Source organism: Natrix helvetica, assembly GCF_964273705.1.
Source record: "Natrix helvetica genome assembly, chromosome: 3".
In the NCBI taxonomy this organism is placed as follows: Eukaryota; Metazoa; Chordata; class Lepidosauria; order Squamata; family Natricidae; genus Natrix; species Natrix helvetica.
In genome coordinates, this window is record NC_138549.1 from 150,611,466 (window position 1) to 150,635,137 (window position 23,672).

Here is a 23,672-nt window from a genome sequence, read left to right on the forward strand (position 1 = left end):
GCAGATTTAAGCACCCAGTGGGCCATATCCAGCTCATGTGCCTTGAGTTTGACACTCCTGATTTAGGAGATCTAAGAAACCTTAAGTTAAAACCCCAGTGAAATGGGTTGGAATGAGAGGAGAAATGCACATGTTGTCCCTGACTCCTTGAAGAAGAGGCCAGATTTTTTTTTAAAAAAAGAAAGATAATAATAAACCCCTAAACTAGGATTCATAAAATATATGGTACAAGACGTCTAGCACTAGCAGTTTCTGAATAATTCCTCTGCTGTGATTAGATGCTACCTTGTTGTGTTGTATTATGGAGGACACAGTCCTCTTTCTTATCCAATTTTTCATCCAACAAATGATGTGGAGCAATTCTGAGAGGACAAGTCCAGAAAATGTTCTTATAAACCAAGGCAGAAAGAGCCGATTCTACTCTGCATTGGCAGAAATCCAGTACACGATGCATCTTTACCATCTGAATTTATTTAAAGATTCAGACGTTAGCATGAAGCAACCTTCCTGCAAAGGCACCTTCCAGATGTATTGGATTATGCACCCTATATTTCTTACTCTCATGATCCTTGCTTAATTCATTTTGGGTGTATTAGCTGAAGAGTTGAACACATCAAATTGTGTAGGTTTGGAGAAGATTTGTCTGAGGCGTTTGAAAATCATATTAGATAGACAAAATACAAGTTATTATAGATGTTGTTGTTAGTTGCAAAGTTATGCCCAACTCATTGCGACCCTATGGACAACATTCCTCCAGGCCTTCATGTCCTCCACCATCCTCTGGAGTCCATTTAAGCTAATGCCTACTGCTTCAGTGACTCCATCCAGCCACCTCATTCTCTGTTGTCCTTTTCTTCTTTTGCCCTCAATCATTCCCAGCATTAGACTCTTCTCCAGTGAGTCCTTCCTTCTCATTTGGTGGCCAAAATATTTGAGTTTCATCTTCAGGATTTGGTCTTCTAAAGAGCAGTCAGGGTTGATCTCCTCTAAGACTGACCAGTTTGATCGTCTTGCAGTCCAAGGGACTCACAGGAGTCTTCTCTAGCACCATAGTTCAAAGGCCTCAATTACTTGGCGCTCAGCTTTTCTTATGATCCAGCTTTAATAGATATTAATCTATTTAATAGATACTTAACAGATCTTAATTTCATTAAAATAATAAAGAGAAGAATTGATACTGAAGGTATAGATGTCCAATGGTTTAATGCAATAAAAACATTATAGCTCTATTAATAAAACAGGAGCACAACAATAGTGACTGGGTTTGTCATTATAAAAATACTGGTACGGAAGCCAAGTATTTATTTGCATAAGTAGCATTTTGTCTCAGCAGTGACAACATCTGGCTGACCTTGTCTTGGCCTACATCAGTGCTTCTTAACCTTGGCAACTTTAAGGCTGGCTAAGGAATTTTGGGAGTTGAAGTCTTCAAGCTGCCAAAGATTGAGAAACATTGTCTTAGATGCTTAACTGAATGGGTAGAACCAGGTAATACCAGCTAGGTTGGGAAATTAAAAACAACAACAAAAGAAGATGGCAGGCATGGCTGATTGATCTTCTATTGTTTCAAGAGAACAAAAATGCATCAGAGGTGGGTTCCTACCGGTTCGGACCAGTTTCGCTGAATTGGTAGTGGTTTGGCGGCCTGGGTCGCCCCTGAACCGGTTCTCCTATGGGGCCACCATCTTGATTTTTGGTTCTGCGCATGCGCAGAACAATTGTAATTGCACACATTTAATTTTTTTCCTTTTCAAACATTTTGCGCATGTACCCACCTCTTTTTGCATGCACCGAACCAGCAGTAATGCCGGGAGCAACTCACCCCTGATATGCATCCATGTAATTATAGGGAATAGAACATTTTTTAGAACCTCTTCTGTAGGTATGGCCTGTTTTGTGGGAGTGGCTTGCTGGCCATGCGACCGGGTGGGAGTGGCTTGGCAGTCATGTGACTGGGTGGGCATGGCCAACTTGCAAAATATGGTGAAACTCACTTAACAACACTCTTGCTTAGCAACCAAAATGTTGGCTCAGAAACTCTGGCATTTGAAGCACACAAGTCTTAAAGCTGTCAAGTTACAAGACCCTTGCACCCCTAACCCTTTAGAAAAAAAACCCCCCAGGGGTGTTCAAACGTAACAGCTTTAAGACTCATGGACTTCAGCTCCCAGAATTCCTACATCCATCCATCCATCCATCCAGACCCACCTATTCCAAGCAGCTGGCCTGGCTCAACTTTGATCTAACCATATCGCTCCTGACAGGTTTTTAACTGGGTATTTTAATTATATTTAATTATCTAGGGGTTTTTAAATACTGTATTTTAATTGTTTTTATTTATCAGCCGACCTCCTCCTTGTGTGTGTCTCGGTATATGTCTCTGTTATATGTTTGTTTTGTCCACATATTTATTTCATATGTTTCATTGTACGCCGCCCCGAGTCCTTCGGGAGAGGGTGCGGCTAAGAAATAAATATATTATTATTATTATTATTATCCATCCATCCATCCATCCATCCATCCATACATACATACATACATACATACATACATGCAATTTTTATGACTCACCAGCATCTGCATCTATAGATAAAAGTATGCCAATAAAATGTACATTCATTTCACTGTCTCCCATCTATGATCCAGCTAGAAGTATTCATCCATCTATGATTTTTTCCCCACATTTAAAATGACCTTCATCTTGACAATATTCATTTTACATTTAGCATAAAAGATAGATAGTGGATATTGCATATCAAACATTTTGTATATCATCTTAAAACATGCTCACTAAATATCGGAATTCCATATGATACCAAACAGAAAATTCTTTTTCCTATAAAAAAATTGTACTGAGAAAATGGAATTAATTTATTACATCATATTGTTCTTACCTTGATATGTACTTTTTAAAAAATTTAAAATGAACGATAATCTAACTAGTTTCCTCCTCTTGCTTTATTAATGTTATCACATTTCAGAACCTAAAAAGCCTCTGGTATTTGATCGTCCTCTTAAATCAGTGACAATAGATGAAGGCAAGATCCTGCAACTTGCTTGCCATGTAGTTGGATCACAGCCCATTAAGATCCAGAGGCTCAAAGCTGGGAGAGAGCTTAGATAAGTGTTTCTCAACCTTGGCAACCTGAAGATGTCTGGACTTCAACTCCCAGAATTCTCCAGCTGGCTGGGAAATGCTGCTTCTGGTTGGCAAATGGAGCAGCTCTCTTAGAGATCCAAGCAGTAACTAAAACTGATTCTGCAGAATATGTGTGCAAAGCCTCAAATGCAGCTGGGAGTGATTCTTCTAAGTCAAAAATGGCAGTGAAAGGTACAGTTAAATTGAATATTTAGAGAGAGAACAACAATTCAAAGGCTGCCTGATCCTCCATCGCTCGCTTGCTGTTTCGCCCGCCCGGATTGCCTTGGCACCACTCTGGCTACCTATGTCCGTCCTCGCCTGGCAGCTGCGGCAAAGTCATCAAGATGAAGTGGCTTGGAAGCAAAGGGCCCTTGGAGCCCTGCCTAAGCAGCGGCGGGGTCCTCTCCCGGCTGGGCTCTTCCCTCTCACTCTTCATCTTGATGATGTTGTTGCAGCTGCTAAGTGCGGACGGGTGAAGATAACCAGAGCAGCACCCAAGCGGTCCAGGCGGGCAAAAGAGCAAGCGAGTGATGGAGGATCAGGCAGCCTGATCCTCAGTTGCTCACTCACTCACCGGGAGGTGCGGAGAAGAGCGCAAAGTCCAGTGGAGGCAGGAAGGTTCTCGGCGCTCTGGGAAGCCACGAAAGTGACTGGGTAGTGCCGAGAACCTTCCTGCCTCCGCTGGACTTTGCACTCTTCACGTTCTCCTTGCGACTGCAATAGACGTCCAGAAGCGGCCTTTGGGGCTAATGGGGCCTGGGCTTCCAGCCTGGCAGCCCCCGCCGCTTCTGGATGTCTATTACAGTCACGAGGAGCCCACGAAGAGCGTGAAGTCCAGCAGAGGCAGAAATGCAAAAAATGACGCCTACTACTCCCTTGCAAGGGGAGGTCTCCGCTCCCCACCCCACCTGTCTGGAGCTGCCAAAAGCTTTAGACTCTGGTGGTGGTGCTAGTTTCCTGCCACTTCAGCATCCCTGAAAGGTGACTCTGCATCTCCCTTTCCTTCACCCCTCCTTCCTTCAAAAGCTGTGAGTCGCTTTCTTAGTGCCAGTTGCCCCGCTGGCATGGCCCCATGCATGCACCTCCTTCTCCCCCTCCTCCTCCCTCCTCCTCCTCCCTCTCCAAAAGCTCTTCTCCTCCTTCCCGGAGCTCAGCGGGAGCCAGGCACAAGGGATGGGAGGCTGCTTTTGAAACTATACCTTGGAAAATTTCACTGGGAAGGGAGGAGGGGAACCAGTGGGGGGGATGCCCTGGAATGCCCCCATGCTTTGCTGGTGGCCACGCCTCTTAGGCAAGTTCAGGGAGTTCCTAGGAGGCCGGCAGCACCGGACAAGCTACCACCCGCGAGCGGCGATGGAACAGGCGGGGAAGCAAGCGAGGGGGTGGGACAGGCACTCCGTAAGGAACCTCTTCTAACTGGTTCGGTAGATTTGTGGAACCTCTTCTACCGAAGAGGTTAGAACCGGCAGAAATCCACCCCTGGAATAGAACTTCATTCAGGGACTCTCACATTTTATATGGCTTTCAGAAGAAGGTTAATAAGAAGTCTCACTTATAAGCATAGATTCTTGATCCACATTAACTTTCTATTTTAATTGAACTGGATGATAGGATTCATACGTTATCTTACTATGGTTTACTGAATAAAATACATTTGCCTGTCAACATTGCATGCTAGACCAAAACCATTATGACTTAGTTCAGTGTGTGAATCTGGTCTGTATTACTTGGTTAGGTAGCTATAGATAAGATTGTACTCGAAGTCATTCCATTTTCCACTGTGTGAAAGTTTAGCAAAGTCCTTAAATACATCCTTTAATTAAAATGGTTAGATATGCCGATAAACTTCTGGTTTATCGGACTGTAACTTGCACTATCCCTCACCATGTTCATGGTTGTACCTATGTAATGCCAACATCTATAATATGTTATGATCTACAGCCGGCTTTTTTCCTGATTTCAACAGTTGAAAAATAATAATGAAATAATGCAATGGCATTATATCGGTAGAACAATGGCAGGGATAAATAGACCTTATGAGAAGTTATATTAACTTGATTTTAAAAACAGTGCTCTTTTTAAAGTTGTCATCTCTTGCTAAACACCCCTACAGGACAAATGAAAGATACTTCTTCAAATGCCTAATGAGGTTTATTTTAGGTTGATGGTCAGTTCAGAACATAGTTGGCTATGTAAATAGATGTTACATAGCTGTGGTTGTAATGATGTTAGCTTTGTAAATATAAGCAAAACAGAGATTCAGACAGGAATTCCTTGTGGTATATCATAGAAAGCAGAAAGCACACATATTAAAACCTTTTGGAAACCTTCCCAAATCATCATGTACAATTATTGACTAAAAGAAAGTTGATTGGAAACTAGTTTCCCTCTCCGCCCCATACACACAAAAAAGTATTAGTATTTTCCTCCTTTTTGGCTTAGATTAGCTTAGATTGTGTAAAGGCATCTGAGGACAAAAACAATTGTGTTGGCTGCCTGTCCATTTTTCAACAAACTGACATCATTTGTATCTATGTATTTGGGTTTTGATTCAGCTGGAAGATTAATCACTTCTCTAATTCTTTTCCAATGAGGACTTTATCTTCATGCAGTTGATTTATTTTCAGTCTCATTTATTTCTATTGATTCCTTTTCTTCTATATCATTTCCCCCCTCTAAGGTTGATTCTTAACTTCACAAAAAAAAAAAAATATTATCTGTCTCACATTCAGCACCAAATATACAAATATATCCAAACTTTATTATAAACTGTCGATTCAACCATGCTTTCAGTCTTATATTAATTCTTTTGACATATATGCATATCGGTGGAATTATGGTTAAACTATGAATTTATAATAAATTATTTTCTAAGATTTCCATTCTAATTCATTCTAGGGTCTCTGAATGGCTGAATCATTTTCTCTTTATTCTTTCATCTTGATTTCATCCGCCCATCCATTCATGTCACCCAGCACAATCAAGTTTTCCCCTTGATCAGAATGCATGCAATCCTCCCAGTTTTTTCCCCATGATCACCATTCATTAGAGTACGATATGACAACTGTCATCAATTTATCATTGTATACTTTTATATGCACCTGGATGACACCAATTCATACCTTTTGGCATACAGTTTAGACCAGGGGTGTCAAACTCGCGGTGTCACATTGTCATCCCGTGACGTATCGTGACTTTGTTCCCCTTTGCTAAATCGGGGTGGAGGTGGCCATCACATGACACCTCTGGCCTGTGGCCCACGAGTTTGACACCCATGGTTTCGACCTTTCGCTCATAATTAAACTTACATTTTTATACACACAAACACTCACACAGTTCCACTTCATCGGATTCGTTCGCTTTTATTAAAGTCTGTTAGATTCTTAATTTTGCAGACTCACGCCACATTTACATATATATATATATATATATATATATATATATATATATATATATATATATATATATATATATATATATATATATATATATATATATATATATATATATATAGTATTTGTGCTGATAAATAAATAAAGGGAGACTAGTATAGATCTATTTATTTATTTATCAGCACAAATACAACACAAACATAGCAAAGGCAACATTAAAAATAAAAATATGGTTTTCTGCCTGGATGGTCTTCTGTAATGAGCTGAAGGACAGAAAGGGGGAGTAGTGAGCTCCCTCCCATATTTGGGCATACCAGGGGTTGTAACACAAATACATATATATATATGTATTTGTGTTACAAATACCTGTGGATTAGTGGCTAATACATCTGCCTAATATGTAATACAGCCCAAGTTCAAATCCCAGTAAGGGTATGGCTAACTAATGAGAGCTAAATAGCTTGAAATAGATCTATACTAGTCTCCCTTTATTTATTTATCAGCACAAATACAACACACACACACACACACACACACAATTTTTTGAATAAACAAAAACACCTTAAAATCATCTTCCATTACAAATTGTAGAAAGTGTGTCAATTGGTTACAAAGAACTTTCGTGCATCCCTTCCACAGTCATCACCTATGATTCATATCAAGTTATATATTTTACCTCACATATATTTATCTATATATTGCTATCATCATACCTCATCCTTCATATGACTATAGTTGTTTTAACGTCCCTTTATAACAAACATTCCAAAATTCAAAACAAAATCACATAATGGCATTCCCTTATCTATTTTCAATATCATCCAGCCACATTATATCTTTATAACACATTCAAAATAAAAATTAATTATGTTTAATAACAAAATTTTTAGATTTATTTTCTTAATCATTGTTTACAATTTATATCCAATTTCCCTTTTATCATGTCAATACAAATTATTACATTATCATTATCAGTCATTTATTTAACAATAGTTTGACTGTTTAACTTACTTTTTTCCCTTTTTTCACCATTTAAAATGTATACCAAATTTCCTCTTATCAAATCAATACATATGTATACATTGTTATCATTATCAATTATATATCAAACTTTATCCATTATCACTTTATTTTTAACATATGCTCTAATTTAACTAAATTTAACTAGTATTTTATTATTAATTTTCATATCTCAACCTGTGTCTTTCCAGTAATAGTGTAGTCCTATTTCTTTTGCCATTTTTGAAATTAGTCTTCTGGTTATTTCCTTAATCAAATTTGTTTGGACTTCTCTTTGCAACTTTTTGCTTGTTACATATCTTGTAAAATCTCGAAACCCTCCATCAACTTCTTTAATCAGCTTATCTTTGGTTATCAGTAGTGTTTTTGTCAAAGTTTCTCTCCTTAAGTCCATAAATTTCTTCTTCTTCTATACCTTGAAATCTGGAGTAAAGCACCTTTCCATCTATCTTCCCTTTCCTTGTTCCACTCTTTCCATCTCCAATCACACTCAGTTCACTGTCAATATCCACGGTTATCTTGCCTCTTTGTTCATTTTTTCCTTGGGTTTTTAAGACTCTAGCCTCCACTTTTTCCATTTGCTGGATATCTTCCATTTTTCCATCAGGTTTTACCACATTACAATTTATATTTTCAATATTTTCCCATCTCTTTTCAATTCTCTCTGTTGTTTCTAATAATTTTTGAATTCCAAACATAATCTGTTGTAACGTTATGGGGTTTTTTTTTTATGTCATCCCATTCTTCCAATTAGTAAACACTACCACTCTGGTTTTAAAACAAATCTTTGTTTTCACTTCTTTCCAGCTACCAACAAGCATCCAAAGAGCACCTGTGTAAATAACCCATGCTCTTCTCCTTATTTCTTCTATAAACAAGCTGAAGCCTTTGAAGTGCAAGGTCAAAATGATCAAAGGGAAAAAAAGAAAAAGCAATGTTTCCAGATCTCAACCTCCAACCTCCAAGTGGCAGTGTAACATCTTTTCCCTCTAAGATTACTACCCTCTTTATATTCCTTTTATATCTTCTTTATGTTTCAGACTTAGAAGAAACAAAATTCTTAAATGAAACAAAATAAAAAGAAAAAAAATCCATCCCAACAGTATTGTAGAAATAAAGGGAAAGATTTAATCCATAGGTAAAAAAAGAAATAGAAGAAGAAAATTCTATACTTTCACTTTAAAAAGTGAAAAATGTTCACAAAACTTCCATCCATAAAAAAATAAAAATAAAAAAGATAACATACTGTCCAATAATACTTAATTTCGCCGCTTATTTCCTTTTCTTTACCAGTTTAATTTAACTTCAATCTTTTTTGGGCAGTCTTTTATAAAAATAAAATTTCCTCACCAAATGGACACACTTTCTCTTTCCGCTTTCCTCCCGTTGCGGAGCTGTCCTGACTTCAGCAGCTTGAGGCTGTGCTTATTGTCGCCGGCAAGAAGAGATCCTCTTGGATCAATCAGGGACTTTGCTGTGTCCCTGAGATCAGCAAGATGTACTCTTCCCTGTCACCATCTCTTCGGGACGGTTTAGGTCCGAATGGACCACCCAGCGGCAAAAGTGTCGACTGCGATCTCGGAGCTCCGAGATCGCACATCATACCGTCACGGCGTCAGCTCCTTTCTCCCTTGCCATGTTTATTTTTCAATCTTTAATTTTTGTTCTGCTCTTCACCATTTATTTCTCTTAGATTCCAAGTCTCAATGTTCTATATGCTATGAACATGACCACATGCTCTTTCAGTTTATTGTAATCTAGCATACAGTACAATATATTACAAGCCTTAGTCATACCCATGGCACATAAGCTGTTCTTTGCCAGTAGTTATGGAAATCCCATGGCACATAAGCTGTTCTTTGCCAGTAGTTATGGAAATCCTGATAAATTCTGACATATTTTGGCCGTTCCATCATGTGTAAAATTATTCCAGTTTTATTCCAAGTATTCTCACTCTGTTCTGTGCAAATTAGGATCTCTAATCTAGAGATTATCTTGCAAACCAACATATTATCACACTGTTCTGACCTAGGCTTTCCCAGCAGCATGAAGCTGTGTCCGCATCCTAATAAACCCCTTTTATTTAATTTACACTGAATTCCTCTCCAGCAAAGTCTTTCTTCTCCCACAGTCTTTCAAGATAGTTCACAATTACTGATGTTTATCAGGCCGATATCTTTAAGACACCACAATACTTGGCAAGACTGCAGGAATGAACTAATTGTCTCCTGCAAATAAACACCTGTCTCCTCTTTTATTCCCAATGGGGGGGGGGCATTCACCATCCAACTGTGGCCTTACTCCCAAGTTCCAGGGGTGGGGGGTGGGAAGTCAGGAGGGATGGGAGAGCCAGGCACCTAGGTGTGGTCGAGGGGGGAGGGAGCGGAGTGGGGGAGGAGAGGGAAGATAGCATTCCTGTGCAGGGCTCCTTGATACCAACGGTCGTGGGGAGGGGCAGGTGCGAGGACAGATCAAGAGCGCGTAGTCGGTTGGGAGACCGGGGTTTTTGGTCATTCCCGGTCGTTCGTACCAACCCCTGCAGACTAGGTGGTCAGGTTCTACAGACCCAAGGCCTGAGACTGATGTTATGCAACGCGAGGTCCGTTGTCAATAAGGCCCCCCTCATCCACGATCTAATTTTGGAGGGGGTGCCGGACCTCGCAGGAATAACCGAGACCTGGTTGGGCCACGAGGGTGGTTTACCCCTCGTGGAAATGTGCCCGCCAGGTTATCGAGCATTTCACCAGCCTCAGGCCCAGGGAAGGGGCGGTGGGGTAGCAGTGATTATCCGGGAAGACTTGGAGCCGAGAGAGTTCACTGTGCCACAGACATCCGGGTGTGAGTCCCTTGTCGTGAGATGGGGCCCAGGGAGGCAGTTGGGCCTGCTGATAGTATACCTGGCTCCTCGCTATACGTCAGCGGCCCTGCCTGAACTCCTCGAGCTGATCTCATCGGTGGCGGTTGAGACCCCCAAACTGTTAGTGATGGGGGATTTTAATCTGCCGTCGATGGGAGAAGCGTCTGAGGGGGTTCGGGAGTTCATGGCTTCCATGACAGCCATGGACCTGACCCAGTTAATTCAGGGCCCTACTCACGAGGGAGGCCACACGCTGGACCTTGTTTTTGTCTCTGGCCAATGGACGAGTGATCTGGGAATAGGGGATCTAGCTATTATTCCCCTGTCATGGTCGGATCACTCACTTCTCCGGCTTGACTTCCCTGGTGCTACCCCCCACCGCGAGGAGGCGGAACCGGAAGGCATTAGATGGTTCCGCCCCAAGCACCTGATGGAACCAGATAGGTTCCAGACGGAGCTTGGGCCACCTCCTGTGGATCTGACCCGCCCTCGAGTAGAGGACCTGGTAGACGCATGGAACAGTGCGACTACCGGGGCCCTAGACCGGGTGGCGCCTTTGCGGCCTCTCCTGCGGCGACGAACCACCCTGGCCCCTTGGTTTACTGAGGAGCTAAGGGTGATGAAACGCCACAAGAGACGCCTAGAGAGTCGTTGGAGATCCTCCCGTTCCGAATTTGACCGAGCACAGGCACGAGCCTATTTGAGGACGTACCTTGTGGCACTAAGAGCGGCCAAACGTCAATATTGTGCCGCTCTTATTGCGTCCGCAGATAACCGCCCTGCCGCCCTGTTTCGGGTGACTCGCTCCCTCTTGTTTGAGAGACCGCGGGAAGCCCCTTTACAGGGCAGAGCAGAGGAGTTTGGGAAATATCTACAGGACAAAGTCGCTCAAATCCGGATGGGATGGGCCCCTTTCAGTGGTCCAGTAGAGACGCCCGTGGCGAGTCTTGAGGGACCGCTTTGGGAGGAGTTTGACTTGGTTGCCATCGAGGATTTGGACAGGTTGCGTGGACGTCTGCGACCCACCACATGTTTATTGGACCCGTGTCCCTCCTGGCTTGTACTGGCATCCTGGGAGTTTACGCGCGACTGGCTCCTGGGCCTAGTGAACGCCTCGTTGGGTGAGGGATCTCTACCGGCCGCCTTGAAAGAGGCGGTGGTGAGGCCCCTGCTCAAGAAGCCTTCCCTGGACCCAACGGACCTAGCCAATTATCGTCCTGTCTCCAACCTTCCTTTCTTAGCGAAGGTTGTAGAGAATGTGGTGGTACAGCAGTTCCCACGTCACCTGGAGGAAAATGATTATCTAGACCCGCGCCAGTCCGGCTTCCGACCCGGGCACAGCACGGAGACGGCCTTGGTCGCATTGGTTGATGATCTCTGGAGGGCCAGAGATAGGGGTTGTTCCTCTATCCTGGTCCTATTAGATCTCTCGGCGGCGTTCGATACCATCGACCATGGTATCCTGTTGCACCGGCTAGAGGGGCTGGGAGTCAGGGGCACCGTTTTACGGTGGTTTGGCTCCTACCTCTCTGACCGGACGCAACGTGTGTTGGCAGGGGAGCAGAGTTCGACCCGGAGGTCACTCACATGTGGAGTGCCACAGGGATCGGTGCTCTCGCCTCTCCTGTTCAACACATACATGAAACCGCTGGGCGAGATCATCCGTGGCTTTGGGGTGGGATATCATCTGTATGCTGATGATACTCAGCTATACATTTCCACCCCGAACCACCCCAATGAGGCCGTCGAAATGATGTCCCGGTGTTTGGAGGCCGTACGGGTCTGGATGGATGGCAACCGACTAAAACTCAACCCTTCCAAGACGGAGTGGCTGTGGCTTCCGGCCCCCCGGTTCAACCAGGTGCTTCCATCGCTGGCCATTGGGGGCGTGCAACTAGCCCCCATGGAACAGGTGCGCAATTTGGGCGTCCTCCTAGATGCCCGGCTGTCCATGGATGACCATGTAACAGCCGTGGCTAGGGGGGCGTTCCATCAGGTTCGCCTGATGCGCCAATTGCGCCCCTTATTGGACTGGGATGCCCTACGCACAGTCACCCATGCGCTAGTGACGTCTCGCCTGGACTACTGCAATGCTCTCTACATGGGGCTTCCCTTGAGATGCACTCGGAGACTACAGTTGGTCCAGAACGCGGCCGCGCGGGTGATTATGGGGAGGTCTAGATACTCCCCTGTAACACCTCTCCTGCGCGAGCTGCACTGGCTTCCTGTGGTCTACCGAGTGCGTTTCAAGGTTTTGATTATGATCTTTAAAGCGCTTCATGGCATAGGACCTAGTTACATGCAGGATCGCATCCTGCCCCACACATCCCTACGACCAATTCGCTCACACAGAGAGGGACTTCTCCGGGTGCCGTCCGCCAAACAGTGTCGGGGGGCGACATCCAGGAGCAGAGCCTTCTCTGTGATGGGCCCAGCCCTGTGGAATGACCTCCCCCGTGACATCAGGATTATTTCCGATCTCCGCTCCTTCCGTGTACAGTTGAAGACCCACCTCTTTCAATCATCCGGCCTGGCTCAACCGTAATCTTTTCACATTCCTCCTGACTGTCTTTTTTAAATTTTAAATTTTTATTGTATATTGGATTTTTTATTTGTTAATGGTTTTAATTTGTCTTAATGTTTTAATCTATTACCTCCTCCGTGCATGTATGTCTTTGTATATATGTATGTTTATATATGTCTTGGTGTACGCCGCCCCGAGTCCTGCCCGGAAAGGGAGCGGCTAATAAATCCAAATTTATTATTATTATTATTAAGTTGGCCCTTGTTCCTTAGCTGCTCCCTTCATCTGGCAACTCTGTGCATGCGCACAATGAGAACAGAGTCCAGCTGTTCGTCTGCCTCTTTGATGTCTGCCTCTGACGGCAGCTGATAACTGTCAGATGGCCCTGGCCCCATCTCTGCCTCTGATGCAGAGCCCTCATCAGAGCCTTCCCCAGACTCCAGGACTGGCCCATGTTCCTCCCCAACCTCCTCACTGTCCGAATCTTCTGCCAGCTCTGCTGGCCACTGGCGGGCCAGAACACACACATTACAGCAGGTAGGAGAGGTAGGCCCAGAGGTGGGTTCCTACCGGTTTGGACTGGTTTGGAGAATAGGTAGTAACTCGGTTTGCCAGGCCCCCAAACTGGTTCTCTCATTTTGTTTTTTGCTTCCGTGCATGTGCAGAAGCATTTTTTTAGTACTGCACATGTGTGCGTGGAGTGCATCAAGTGTGCATGCTCAGCCCATCCCAGAAGCTGCCAGAACCCACCCCTGAGTAGGCCCTTGATTGATATACTTAGGATTGTCCAGAAAAATATGATTTTTGGAATTTAAAATATACCTTACAATTACAGTAGAATCGTAGAGATCTGGACTAAAACAAACAAACAAACGCTGGAATCTTTGAGAGAAATTCAAGGTCTTCTGAAACCCCTCTTTGTATCTAAAGAATTTGCATCTATTTTAGCATAGTTTTACTTTAAACGTTTTAGTGGTTTAGTGCACTGTTTTTAATCTTTTCCCATGGGAATAAATTTGGAGCTATTTTAGACAGACTAGTTCAAAATCTGGAGACATCCGCTCTTGCTCTGTAATACATAAAAGGTAAAATGATCTCTCTGCTTTACAAAGAGCATTTTGTTCAGCTCTCTCTCTCTCTCTCTCTCTCTCTCTCTCTCGCTCTTGCTCTCACTCACTCACTCACTCACTCACTCACTCACTCACTCACTCTTTCTCATCACCAGCTCTGACTGTAAGGAGCTGGGTCAGGAATTGAACGTGTGGTCCCATGTGGGAAACTATTTGTTACTGTGTTAAGGACAAGGACAGATTCATGTTTCAATTATTCTGGATTGGTTTGTTGGCTGGTAAAGGGGACTTGATCAAAGACTAATGAAAAAAATGATTACCAGCCCAGTAGAACATTTTTCTGAGAGCCATTCTTTCCTCAGGATGACACACAGAGAGGCTAAGAGATAAAATAGTTACCAGACCTCTTACAGGTGTGAATTTGCTTGGATATTTTCTTGCTTTGACAACATGGCTCAGCAGTCCTGGAAGAATCAGGACTTTTTGTTGAATGTAGTACAGGTAGTCCTCGACTCAAAGAGGACTTTTATTTAGTGACTATTTGATCTTGCGGTGGCACCGAAAAAAAGGACTTATGAGCAGTCCTTGCACTTACAACCATTGGAGCATCCCCATATGGTCATGTGATCAAAATGGTGGCCGTTTGGCAACTGGCATATATTTATGATGGTTGCAGTGTCCTGGGGTCACATGATCACTATTTATGACCATTCTAGCTGGCTTCCAGCGAGCACAGTCCATGGGGAAAGCTGGATTTGCTTAATGACAGCCTGATTCACTGAACAACTGCAGTGATTTACTTAAGTGGTCTAACATTGGTCACAACTCACTTAACAGCTGTCTTGCTTAAAAATGGAAATTCTGCTTCAAATTCTGTCATCAGTCGAGCACTAACTGTGATGCTTAGGAACAAAGGAAGTTGCCACATTTCGAGCCAGATCTCGGTTTAATTTAGTGATGGGCAACTGTAGCATTCTGTATATAGTATACCATTTTTTCAGAGTATAAGACACACCTTCTGCCGCTCCCCCAAAAGAGCATGGAACTGTTGGTGCGTCTTATACACCAAATACAGCCATTTTTGGGCTCCTGAAGCCCTATCCCTGCATCCCATTTTTGCGAAAAAGAGCAGTTTTTTTGCAAAAATGGAGGTGTTTTTGCCTTCCCCCAGCCCCTAGAAGCACTCTGCAGGCTTCAGCAGGGCTGGGGGAAGGCAAAAATGCCCCATTTTCCACCTGTGTTTTGCAAAAATGGGGGCATTTTTGCCTTCCCCCAGCCCTGTTGAAGCCTGCATAGTATCCTGGGGACTGGGGAGGACAAAAACTTTTTTCTTACTTACCTCTTTGAAATCTTGGTGCCTCTTATACACCGGTGCGTCTTACAGTCCAAAAAATATGGTAATTTGAAATAAAGCTTCCATGATCCTTCTCTATTAGCCATGCCAGCTACATCTGCTGGATTTTACAGTTCAACAATATCTGGAGTGCCAAAGTTTTAACTAGGATTTTTTTTCTTGATTGTATCTATTATTATTTTTTTTGCCATGAATGGAGTCTGGAATTTTTGACATGTCTGATGTGCTCAAAACTGTTCCAAATATTTCCAGGCAGACTCTTTGCAATCTGATCTGAACAAAGTGGACCACATGTCATCCTCCTGTTCTCCCATTATATAATCCTTTCTTCAGTGACCTATAGCCCTCCTGGGTTATTACACTTTTAAAAACATTTTATTATTTTAAAAATAATAACAGAAAAAGTAAAAGAACAAAAACATACATATACCATTAGATTGGTCATTTGTATGACCAATGTAGCACTAATGTACTGTACAGCATGTCAATTTCTCACATCATGTGAAAAAGAAACCAAAAGCCAACAAAAGATCCATTTTTCAGCATATTTAATTTATACCTTCAGAAAGTCAGTGAAATTTTAATATTGATAATTTCTCACTGGCTGTTAATGCAGAGCTCTGTGGGGGTTGCTCCTCCTTAGGCTAATACCATTGGATATGTAATCTGGGCCACTTTCCACTTATAACTGATACATGGTGGACTTCTTCATCCCAGAAGCTTTGTTTAAGACTGTAGCCATTATAAGTGCTAAAATCAAAAATAATGCGAATCTATTAGTCTCAAAGTAGAGTTGTAGTGAATTATAATGTACTGTAATATCTAAAGTGTTGGACAAAGGAGACCTAAGTTTAAGACTCTTTCAACCAGAGAGCTCCTAGAGTGACTTTGGGCCAATCATTCTCCTTCCACTGAACCTACTTCACGAAATTTGGGGAGATAAAATTGAATTCTCCGTGTCAGTCAATCAGTCAACCCATCCATCCATCCTAACTGAAATTAAAAAGCGCCCTCAAGCTTAAGTTCAAATGTATCTTGCAAACTCAATCAGATGTTTCTTGTTCTGTTCTGCAGAGATTCTTTCAATCTTTTCTCCTATAAAATTGCTTTGCCTGCCAATATCCTCCATAAAATGTTACACCTCAAGTTGAGGATTGTACGATATTTTTCAGGCTTGCTAAGAGAGCAGTATCAAGAGAAAGAAACCTTTGATGATGCTGGGTAGGAATTTGGAGAGTTGGAATAATAAGAATCAGGAGACAAAGAGTGGACATCTCTGTTTGTCCCAAAGGATTTCAACTGGAATATTCCAAGTATTTCTGATAAAAGGTAGCCAGGGATAACAATCAGAGGAATTATTACTGTGCAGGCTGTATTGAAACCCAAAGCAACAGCTTTTGCTGAAACTCAGTACGTGACCAATAGTTCATATATGAAACTTGGGAAGGAACAGGGCAAGATATTAGTAAGCAGAGTTGAGTTTCATATTAGCTTACCTGGCTCCATTACGTGATGAGGGATCCCTTTTTGCTTGTGGTTACAGTATTCTAGGAAGTGAAAGGCATCAGCTGGGTTTTCTGTTCACTCTTTGTTCTTCTCTTTGCTTGTTTTTATACACTTACAGTAAGTTGCAGGTAGAGATAAGGCTTTTGGCTGATTCCTGTCACGTCTTGCACGAGGCTACTTACCTCCTGGCTAGTTTTCATGTGAGCACAAATATGTTATTCCCTCCATTTAGATTACAAAGGTCTTTGCTTTAAAACAAACAACCAGTTGAGAGCACCTTGGCTCTAGAGCAAAATGTCTTTGTTTGTTTTTTTAGGTCCCAAGGCCTCCTACTCAGATGCTAAGTTTCCAGTGCTGCTCAGTATTTGCACTTCCTTTCCCCAGCTGTTCTCTAATTGTTGATTTCCCACACACATTCTGCTACCTTCTCCAGCAGGCATAATAGTGGATAAGATGGGGAAGATACCACTTAAACTGGTTGCAGATTATTACATAAGAAACCAAGGAGTTGGAGGAAATGTTGCAGTGGGCTTCCTCCTGTTCCCTGTTGTTCCCTGGTCATGGATCTTCTGCTTCTAGGCCAGAGGTAGTATTCAGCTGGTTCAGACAGGTTCACGCCAACCGGTAGTGGAAATCACGGGTGGGCCTGCCCATCCGCCCCGGATCTATGCCGTCCTAGTTAGGCATGTTTTTGTGGCCAGGAGCATGCACGGAAGGCGTGTGCATGAGCAAAGTGCATGTGCAGAAGGCCAGGAGCATGCGCAGAAGGAAGTGGGCATGCGTGGGGTGAACCGGTGGTAACAAAATGTGAAACTCACTGCTGTTCTAGGCCAAACTAGGAAGAATAAAAATGTCTTGGCTCTTGTCTTTCCATATTCTCCATAGGAATCCAATAGCAAATAGAAGAAAAACTAAAGAGCAAGTAGTATATTCAGAATAGTTCTACTAACAAGTAGCCTGGACTAAAAAGAAGAATTATCAAATAAGCTGCACTGAAACCCCAAAACGGCTTTTTTTTTTAGAAACTCAGTCCTTGACCAACAGTATGAAGTGCAAGACATTGCTCTGTATGATACTGTAATGTATTCTGCAGTGTGGATGATAGACACTTGTCCTATTGAAAAAAAGAAAAAAAATACAGTTATAATTGCAATTCTTAAAGTTTGTGTGCTGGTAGAATTAACGGCATATTTAACAAACTCCAAACATTTAAAGCGGGAAGTTTACTGACGTTCTGCATGTTTTAGTCTTATCTTTTCTTGATCTGCCTCTACTGGAATTGGTAGTTCGACTCCCCTACTCTGAGCCAAGAATGCATGTATCAGAAACAGTTGGCTCTGAGGAGCTGCAGAATCATCTTTTTCAAAAGAAGAAAGTCCATTATAGCACCGAGTGAGCCACTGTTCTAGGCTTTCTCCTTTCAGAGCAGAAATATACTTGCTTTTTGGATTGTTCCAAATTGTGCAATTATTCCCCTGTTAAGGAAACTCTTGCTACTCTTGCTACTGTTAAATAAAGTGAAAACAATCTATTTCCTATTTTTGCTTTCCAGACTGGCATCTCGTCTCATGATTCAATCTTAGAAACAATTTTAGCTCTGCTCAGGTTTTCATCTGAACATAAAAGTTTGAAATTGAGTAAAAGAAAATCTTCATAGGCTGGCCCCTCCCACTTATTTCACGGCCCCAACCTTCCTTAGCTGGAGGCTGTTTCCAGACTCTTCCTCTCAAGCAAAAGATTTGAAGGATGGATCACATGGGAAAGCAAATATTGATGAAGCTTTCCCATGTGATCCATCTTGGGAACGGAATAGCAAGACAAGGATAGGACTGGCAGGATGCAAGGATAAAAGGAGCGGTTCCACCATCTGTGTGTGTATGTGCCCCTCTTAGCCCGGTTTTAGACACACCAGGCAAATAAATTGGATTTGGGCAGATAGTTTTGTCATGACTGTGAAGTCTATAAAAATGGTCAAGGTATTGCACATCCCCAGTCATGAACTGTTGGCCGATAGGATAATAAAACAACAGAGTTGGAAGGGACCTTGAAGGTCTTCTAGTCTTACCCTCTTTTTGAGCAGGAGACCTTATACTAGTGATGGCTAACCTTTTTGCCCTCATGTGCCAAAAGCGTGTGTGTGCGCATGACAGCATGCATGTTACAACATGTGTGCCCCTGTGCACACACGTGTTCCACCCCCTGCACCCCCTTTTGGGCCTAGCAGGCCTCCCTGAAGTCTCCTGGGACCAAAAAAGCAGCATGGGGGTGCACCCTTCTGCCCCCTCTACATGCCTACGCTGTTACAGGTGTTATGTTGGCCTTGTATGCAGCTTTATTCCTCTTTAGCATTCATCTCCATTGTTCAGCGATGCATTTGTATATAGTTATATTCTCGAAGGCTTGTATAGTGTTTTGCAGAGACCCGAAAATCAGCTGGCTGGCATGCACATGCTTGGTGGGGCTCAGCTGGGGGACAGCTCACGTGCCAGCAGAGAGGCCTGTGCGTGCCACCAGTGGCACACATGCCATAGGTTCGCCATCATGGCCTTATACCATTCCCGACAAATGCCAGCCTAATCTCTTCGTAAAAACCTCAAGTGTGATGGAGCACCAATAATTCCTGAAGGCAAGCCGTTCCACTGATTAATTGTTCTGTCAAGAAATTTCTCCTTATTTCTAGGTTGGCTCTCTCCTTGATTAGTTTCCATCCATTGCTTCTTGTTCTGCCTTCAGGTACGTAGTCGAGAGTGCATAATAAGAGAGGCTACTCATTCATGGATGTAATGATGGAATCATTCACATTGTGGGATCATCCCAACAAATAACATATAATGATATAATAATCTCTAGTATGTCCATTGTCCACAGTCTAGTCAAAGCCTTTGGGATGAGTTTCTTCGAAAGCTGCGTCCATTGTGATCACCAGGGAAATGAAGTAGTTGCAGATGGGAGGGAATAGTTTTTAAAGCAGCTGCATGAGCCCTTCAAAAGAAGCAGTTGCTTTGATGATTCAAGGAGAGATGGTTCGTTTATAGACATGTATCCTGCCAAATACCTCTTTGGTATCTTGTATATTTAAACGTACAGCTTCACAGTACCTATACACACACAATCACAGTATTTCAGCTTCATACATTATGAACACATGTGCACATTATGCACATTATTTAGTCCAACAAATTAGGATAGTGTGTATTGTGTAATCCTTCAGCTTTGTAAGTTATTCGTCTTTCATTTTTTGGAAACAGAATAAACCAGGCTCTTTGCCCTCTTGCTCCTGAGGTGAGGTTTGGTCACAATAAACCTCTAGAAATGTTCACAGCACAATTGCCCCAAACTGTTTTTGGGCTTTGGTTTGCCAAGTGTCAGGGAAGTGATCAGGTGCTGAGACAATCGGGGGTTTGTTTGTTTTTTTAGCTCCAGAGGCAATGTACAACTAGTAAATAAAGGGATTTTAAACCTTATTGTTAAGCAAGCAAACAAATTTAAAAGCATAGCATAAAAAGCATACATGCCAAGTAAGATGACACCCACATCTCTTACAAGCTGCCAGGAGCTCTTTAATAACAACAGCAGAGATGGCCTAAGGGTGAACAGTTTCCACCATACCCATTTTTTTCGGAGTATAAGATGCACTGGAGTATAAGACGCACTGGAGTATAAGACACACCAAGGTTTTGAAGAGGCAAATTTTTTAAAAACGTTTTTGCACTCTGCAGACCTCCCAAAAACGCCCCATTTTTTGCGAAAATGGGCCCATTGTTTTAAAGGGCATGAATAGCCTTTAGGAGGCTTGTAGAGTCCTTCTGGGGGGTGGCCCCCCAAAAACTGAGCAAAAAATGGCCCATTGTTTTGCAAAAATTGGTCCTTTTGTCAAAAAGTAGCCAATTTCCCCCTCATTTCTGCCCTCCTCAGCCCCCAGGAGCACTCTGAAAGCCTCCTAAAGGCAATGCACGGCCATTTTGGGTGCGGGATTTCGGGAGGCAAAAAATGCTGTATTCAGTATATAAGACACACCCAGATTTTCAGCCTCTTTTTTTGAGGGAAAAAGGTGCGTCTTATACTTTGAAAAATATGGTAACTAATGCTAGGTTTTGTGTAGAAGCTCCCCACCAACAACAGCAACCTGACAGTTTTTATCAAAAATTGCTACCATGATTTCATGGCCCTGCTATACTCCAGAGACTGCAAGACCTGTTCTTGATTGTCTGGCTCATGACTCTGGGATGGGAATCAAAAGTCTTTTACAGTGGGAAAGTCTTTGAAGCTACATGATATTTTCCACTCCCCTTCTCCTTTGTTCCGCAATCAAGAGTTGAAAAACAAGCAGGCTAGCTTAGAATGAGTTCGAAGTTTCTAGATTTTTCTTAATATAAGGAGAAATCAGAGTATGTCACTAAATCCTCACGATAACAATGATCTTCTGCATTACCACTGTAGGCTTATCGCTGCTTTCCCCCACTCCTGTCAAGAGGAAGAAAAAAGAACATAAGATATGAATGAAACAAAATTGGCTTTAGGAGGAGATAATAATGCATACAATCCAATATTCTGCATCAGGGGTCCTTTAAGCTATGTCAGTGTTTCTCCATCTTGGCAACGTAAAGGTAACAAGATGTGCCAAGGTTGGGAAACACTGGGCTATGTTATGGAAGGAATTGGATGACCAGAACAGTGTATAAACCCACATTTAAACCTAAACCATATGGTTTTGACTTGGTCTTATAGCTCAACAATCCATTCTGAGTATACAAGAGTTCAGTCTAATAAGATTTGTTTTGTGTACTGTCTGACTGTTATAATATAAAATAATTGTACCATGACTCCATTTGCTTGTTATCTGGTTTTCCAATTTAGACAAATACAGTTGCTTAGGGCAGACATAAACTTTCCCTTTAGACCCTTATCCAATAAAATGCATTTTCCTGTACACACACATACACACACACACACACACACCACAAACACACACATTTTGTGAAAGCACAAGTCTGGGGTGATACATTTGGCTTCTTACCCAAGGACTGTACTCATGCATTGGGTTATTCCACCTCAAATTTGCTGCAGAATCGACAGCTGTACGCTGCTTTTTCACCTATCATGCTTTTACCCTAAAAACAGGGAGAATAATAATTTAGATAGATCTTAATTGGCATGTTTCCCTTTCTATGTTTATTTATGTTGATAGCCTTTGGTTTCAACTGCTGCTCAGAACAGAAACTGCATTCATGCATCAACCCCCAAGGAGTCTTTTAAGCGCCTGCTAAATAAAAATGGTCAATTTTCTTAACTGAAATTCTGTATGCCTTAAGCTTTCTAGGCTTATTTTTTTGGCTCTGACACAAAATTGAGTTGGAAATTTTGCAGAGGCATGAACAAGACATTTCTGGTGTTCAGAGAAGAGAAATGGCTGACATGGAGAATATTGCATATATACAAAAGAGGCCTTTAGTAAAATGGAGGAATTATACCCCTGTTTTTAGAAGTGTGAAAGTAGCGTAAAGTGACAAGGTATAAAATGATTTAGAATGAATAAGTGAAATCTTGTTTAGCTTGTAGCATCTGGAGAGTGAAATCAATTTTATGGCTACGAGTGGAAATCTGCTGAATAAATCTGTGGTATTTATTTAGATTTGTTCATAATAAATAGTCAGCTTATCTAAGGAGAATTTTTTTAAACTAAGTGACTGGGTATTTGTCTCTTGAAATAGATTAATTAAGTGCCCTACTTTTAAAAAGCAATATCATTAATTGAGTAATAAGAGTGAAAAAAATTATAAGGAAATGCTTGAAAAGAAATACAAAATCAAAGCTTTTGCTATATATACTCTCTCTCTGTGTGTGTGTGTGTGTGTGTGTGTGTGTGTGAATGACACTATTTTTTCTTGATCTGATTTGGTTGTGGGTGTCTTGAGGATGATTGTTGTTGTTATTTTTTATATCATTAGTTAGATTTATATCCTGATTTTTTCAAAGAATTCAAGATTAGGTATATAACATCATTTTTTCCCAATTTTTCCCTACAACAATGAACCTGTGACCAAAGTCACTCAATAGAGTTCTGTTTGTGGAACTTGGCTTTCTCCAGTCCTAATATAACTTAATCATGACATCATGTTCTTGTTTATTTGCTTTTGATTAGCATGATATATGTACCCACCCATTAATATATACACCACATAATAAATTCTGGCTATAACAGTGTATCTCCATACATCCAATAACTGAGTTTAATCTTGGCATACGGGAGCATGTCTGCAGTGTTATTCAGAAATCTTCAACAGTTGAACTCAACGCGAAGAGGGCTTTATGACAAGAACAGTCCTGCTGAATTGGAGCAAGTGCTCACAACTCGTTGCTTATTTAAAGCAAAGAACAGAAAACTGAGTTATGTATATCTTGTCTTTAAAACAGAGACTGGAATGAAAGAAGCTGAAGAAAGATAGAATGTAAGACATAGAACATAAGTAGGATTTTAGAGGATAAGACCAAAAGTCCTGATAGTCCAGAATTCTGCATCTAAGAAGCTCACAAACTGGAAATGTTAGAAATGAAGACACCTGCCCTTTAGAAATAAGCCAAATAATTATAAGTATAAATAATATTAGTTATTTATAATCCCCCATTTTATAGGTTTTACATGACTTCTGCACCCTTTTCTTGGGTGGAAGTCATTAGTGTATATATCCTCTATGGTGTTTTTACTTACATTGGCCACTAGGAGGCAGTCCATGACCAGTTTCATTCTTTCTCAGTAAGATTTCTCCTGCCTCCAAAACTTAGCCAGAATTATATGACAAAGCTGTG

At 42.0% G+C, this 23,672-nt stretch overlaps 2 protein-coding genes across 2 annotated transcripts in view; one reads left to right on the forward strand and one right to left on the reverse strand.

The window, feature by feature from the left end:
- The window catches only part of RBPJL (recombination signal binding protein for immunoglobulin kappa J region like), a 65,059-nt gene extending 48,011 nt beyond the window's left edge, over nt 1-17,048 (reverse strand). Inside the window, exon 1 of the mRNA XM_081947554.1 lies at nt 16,856-17,048. Coding sequence (XP_081803680.1) covers nt 16,856-16,865 — 10 coding nt within the window. The 5' untranslated portion in view covers nt 16,866-17,048. The remainder of the gene's footprint in view (nt 1-16,855) is intronic.
- Nucleotides 1-23,672, forward strand: part of MATN4 (matrilin 4) — a 71,991-nt gene that overhangs the window by 13,481 nt on the left and 34,838 nt on the right. The window lies entirely within an intron of this gene.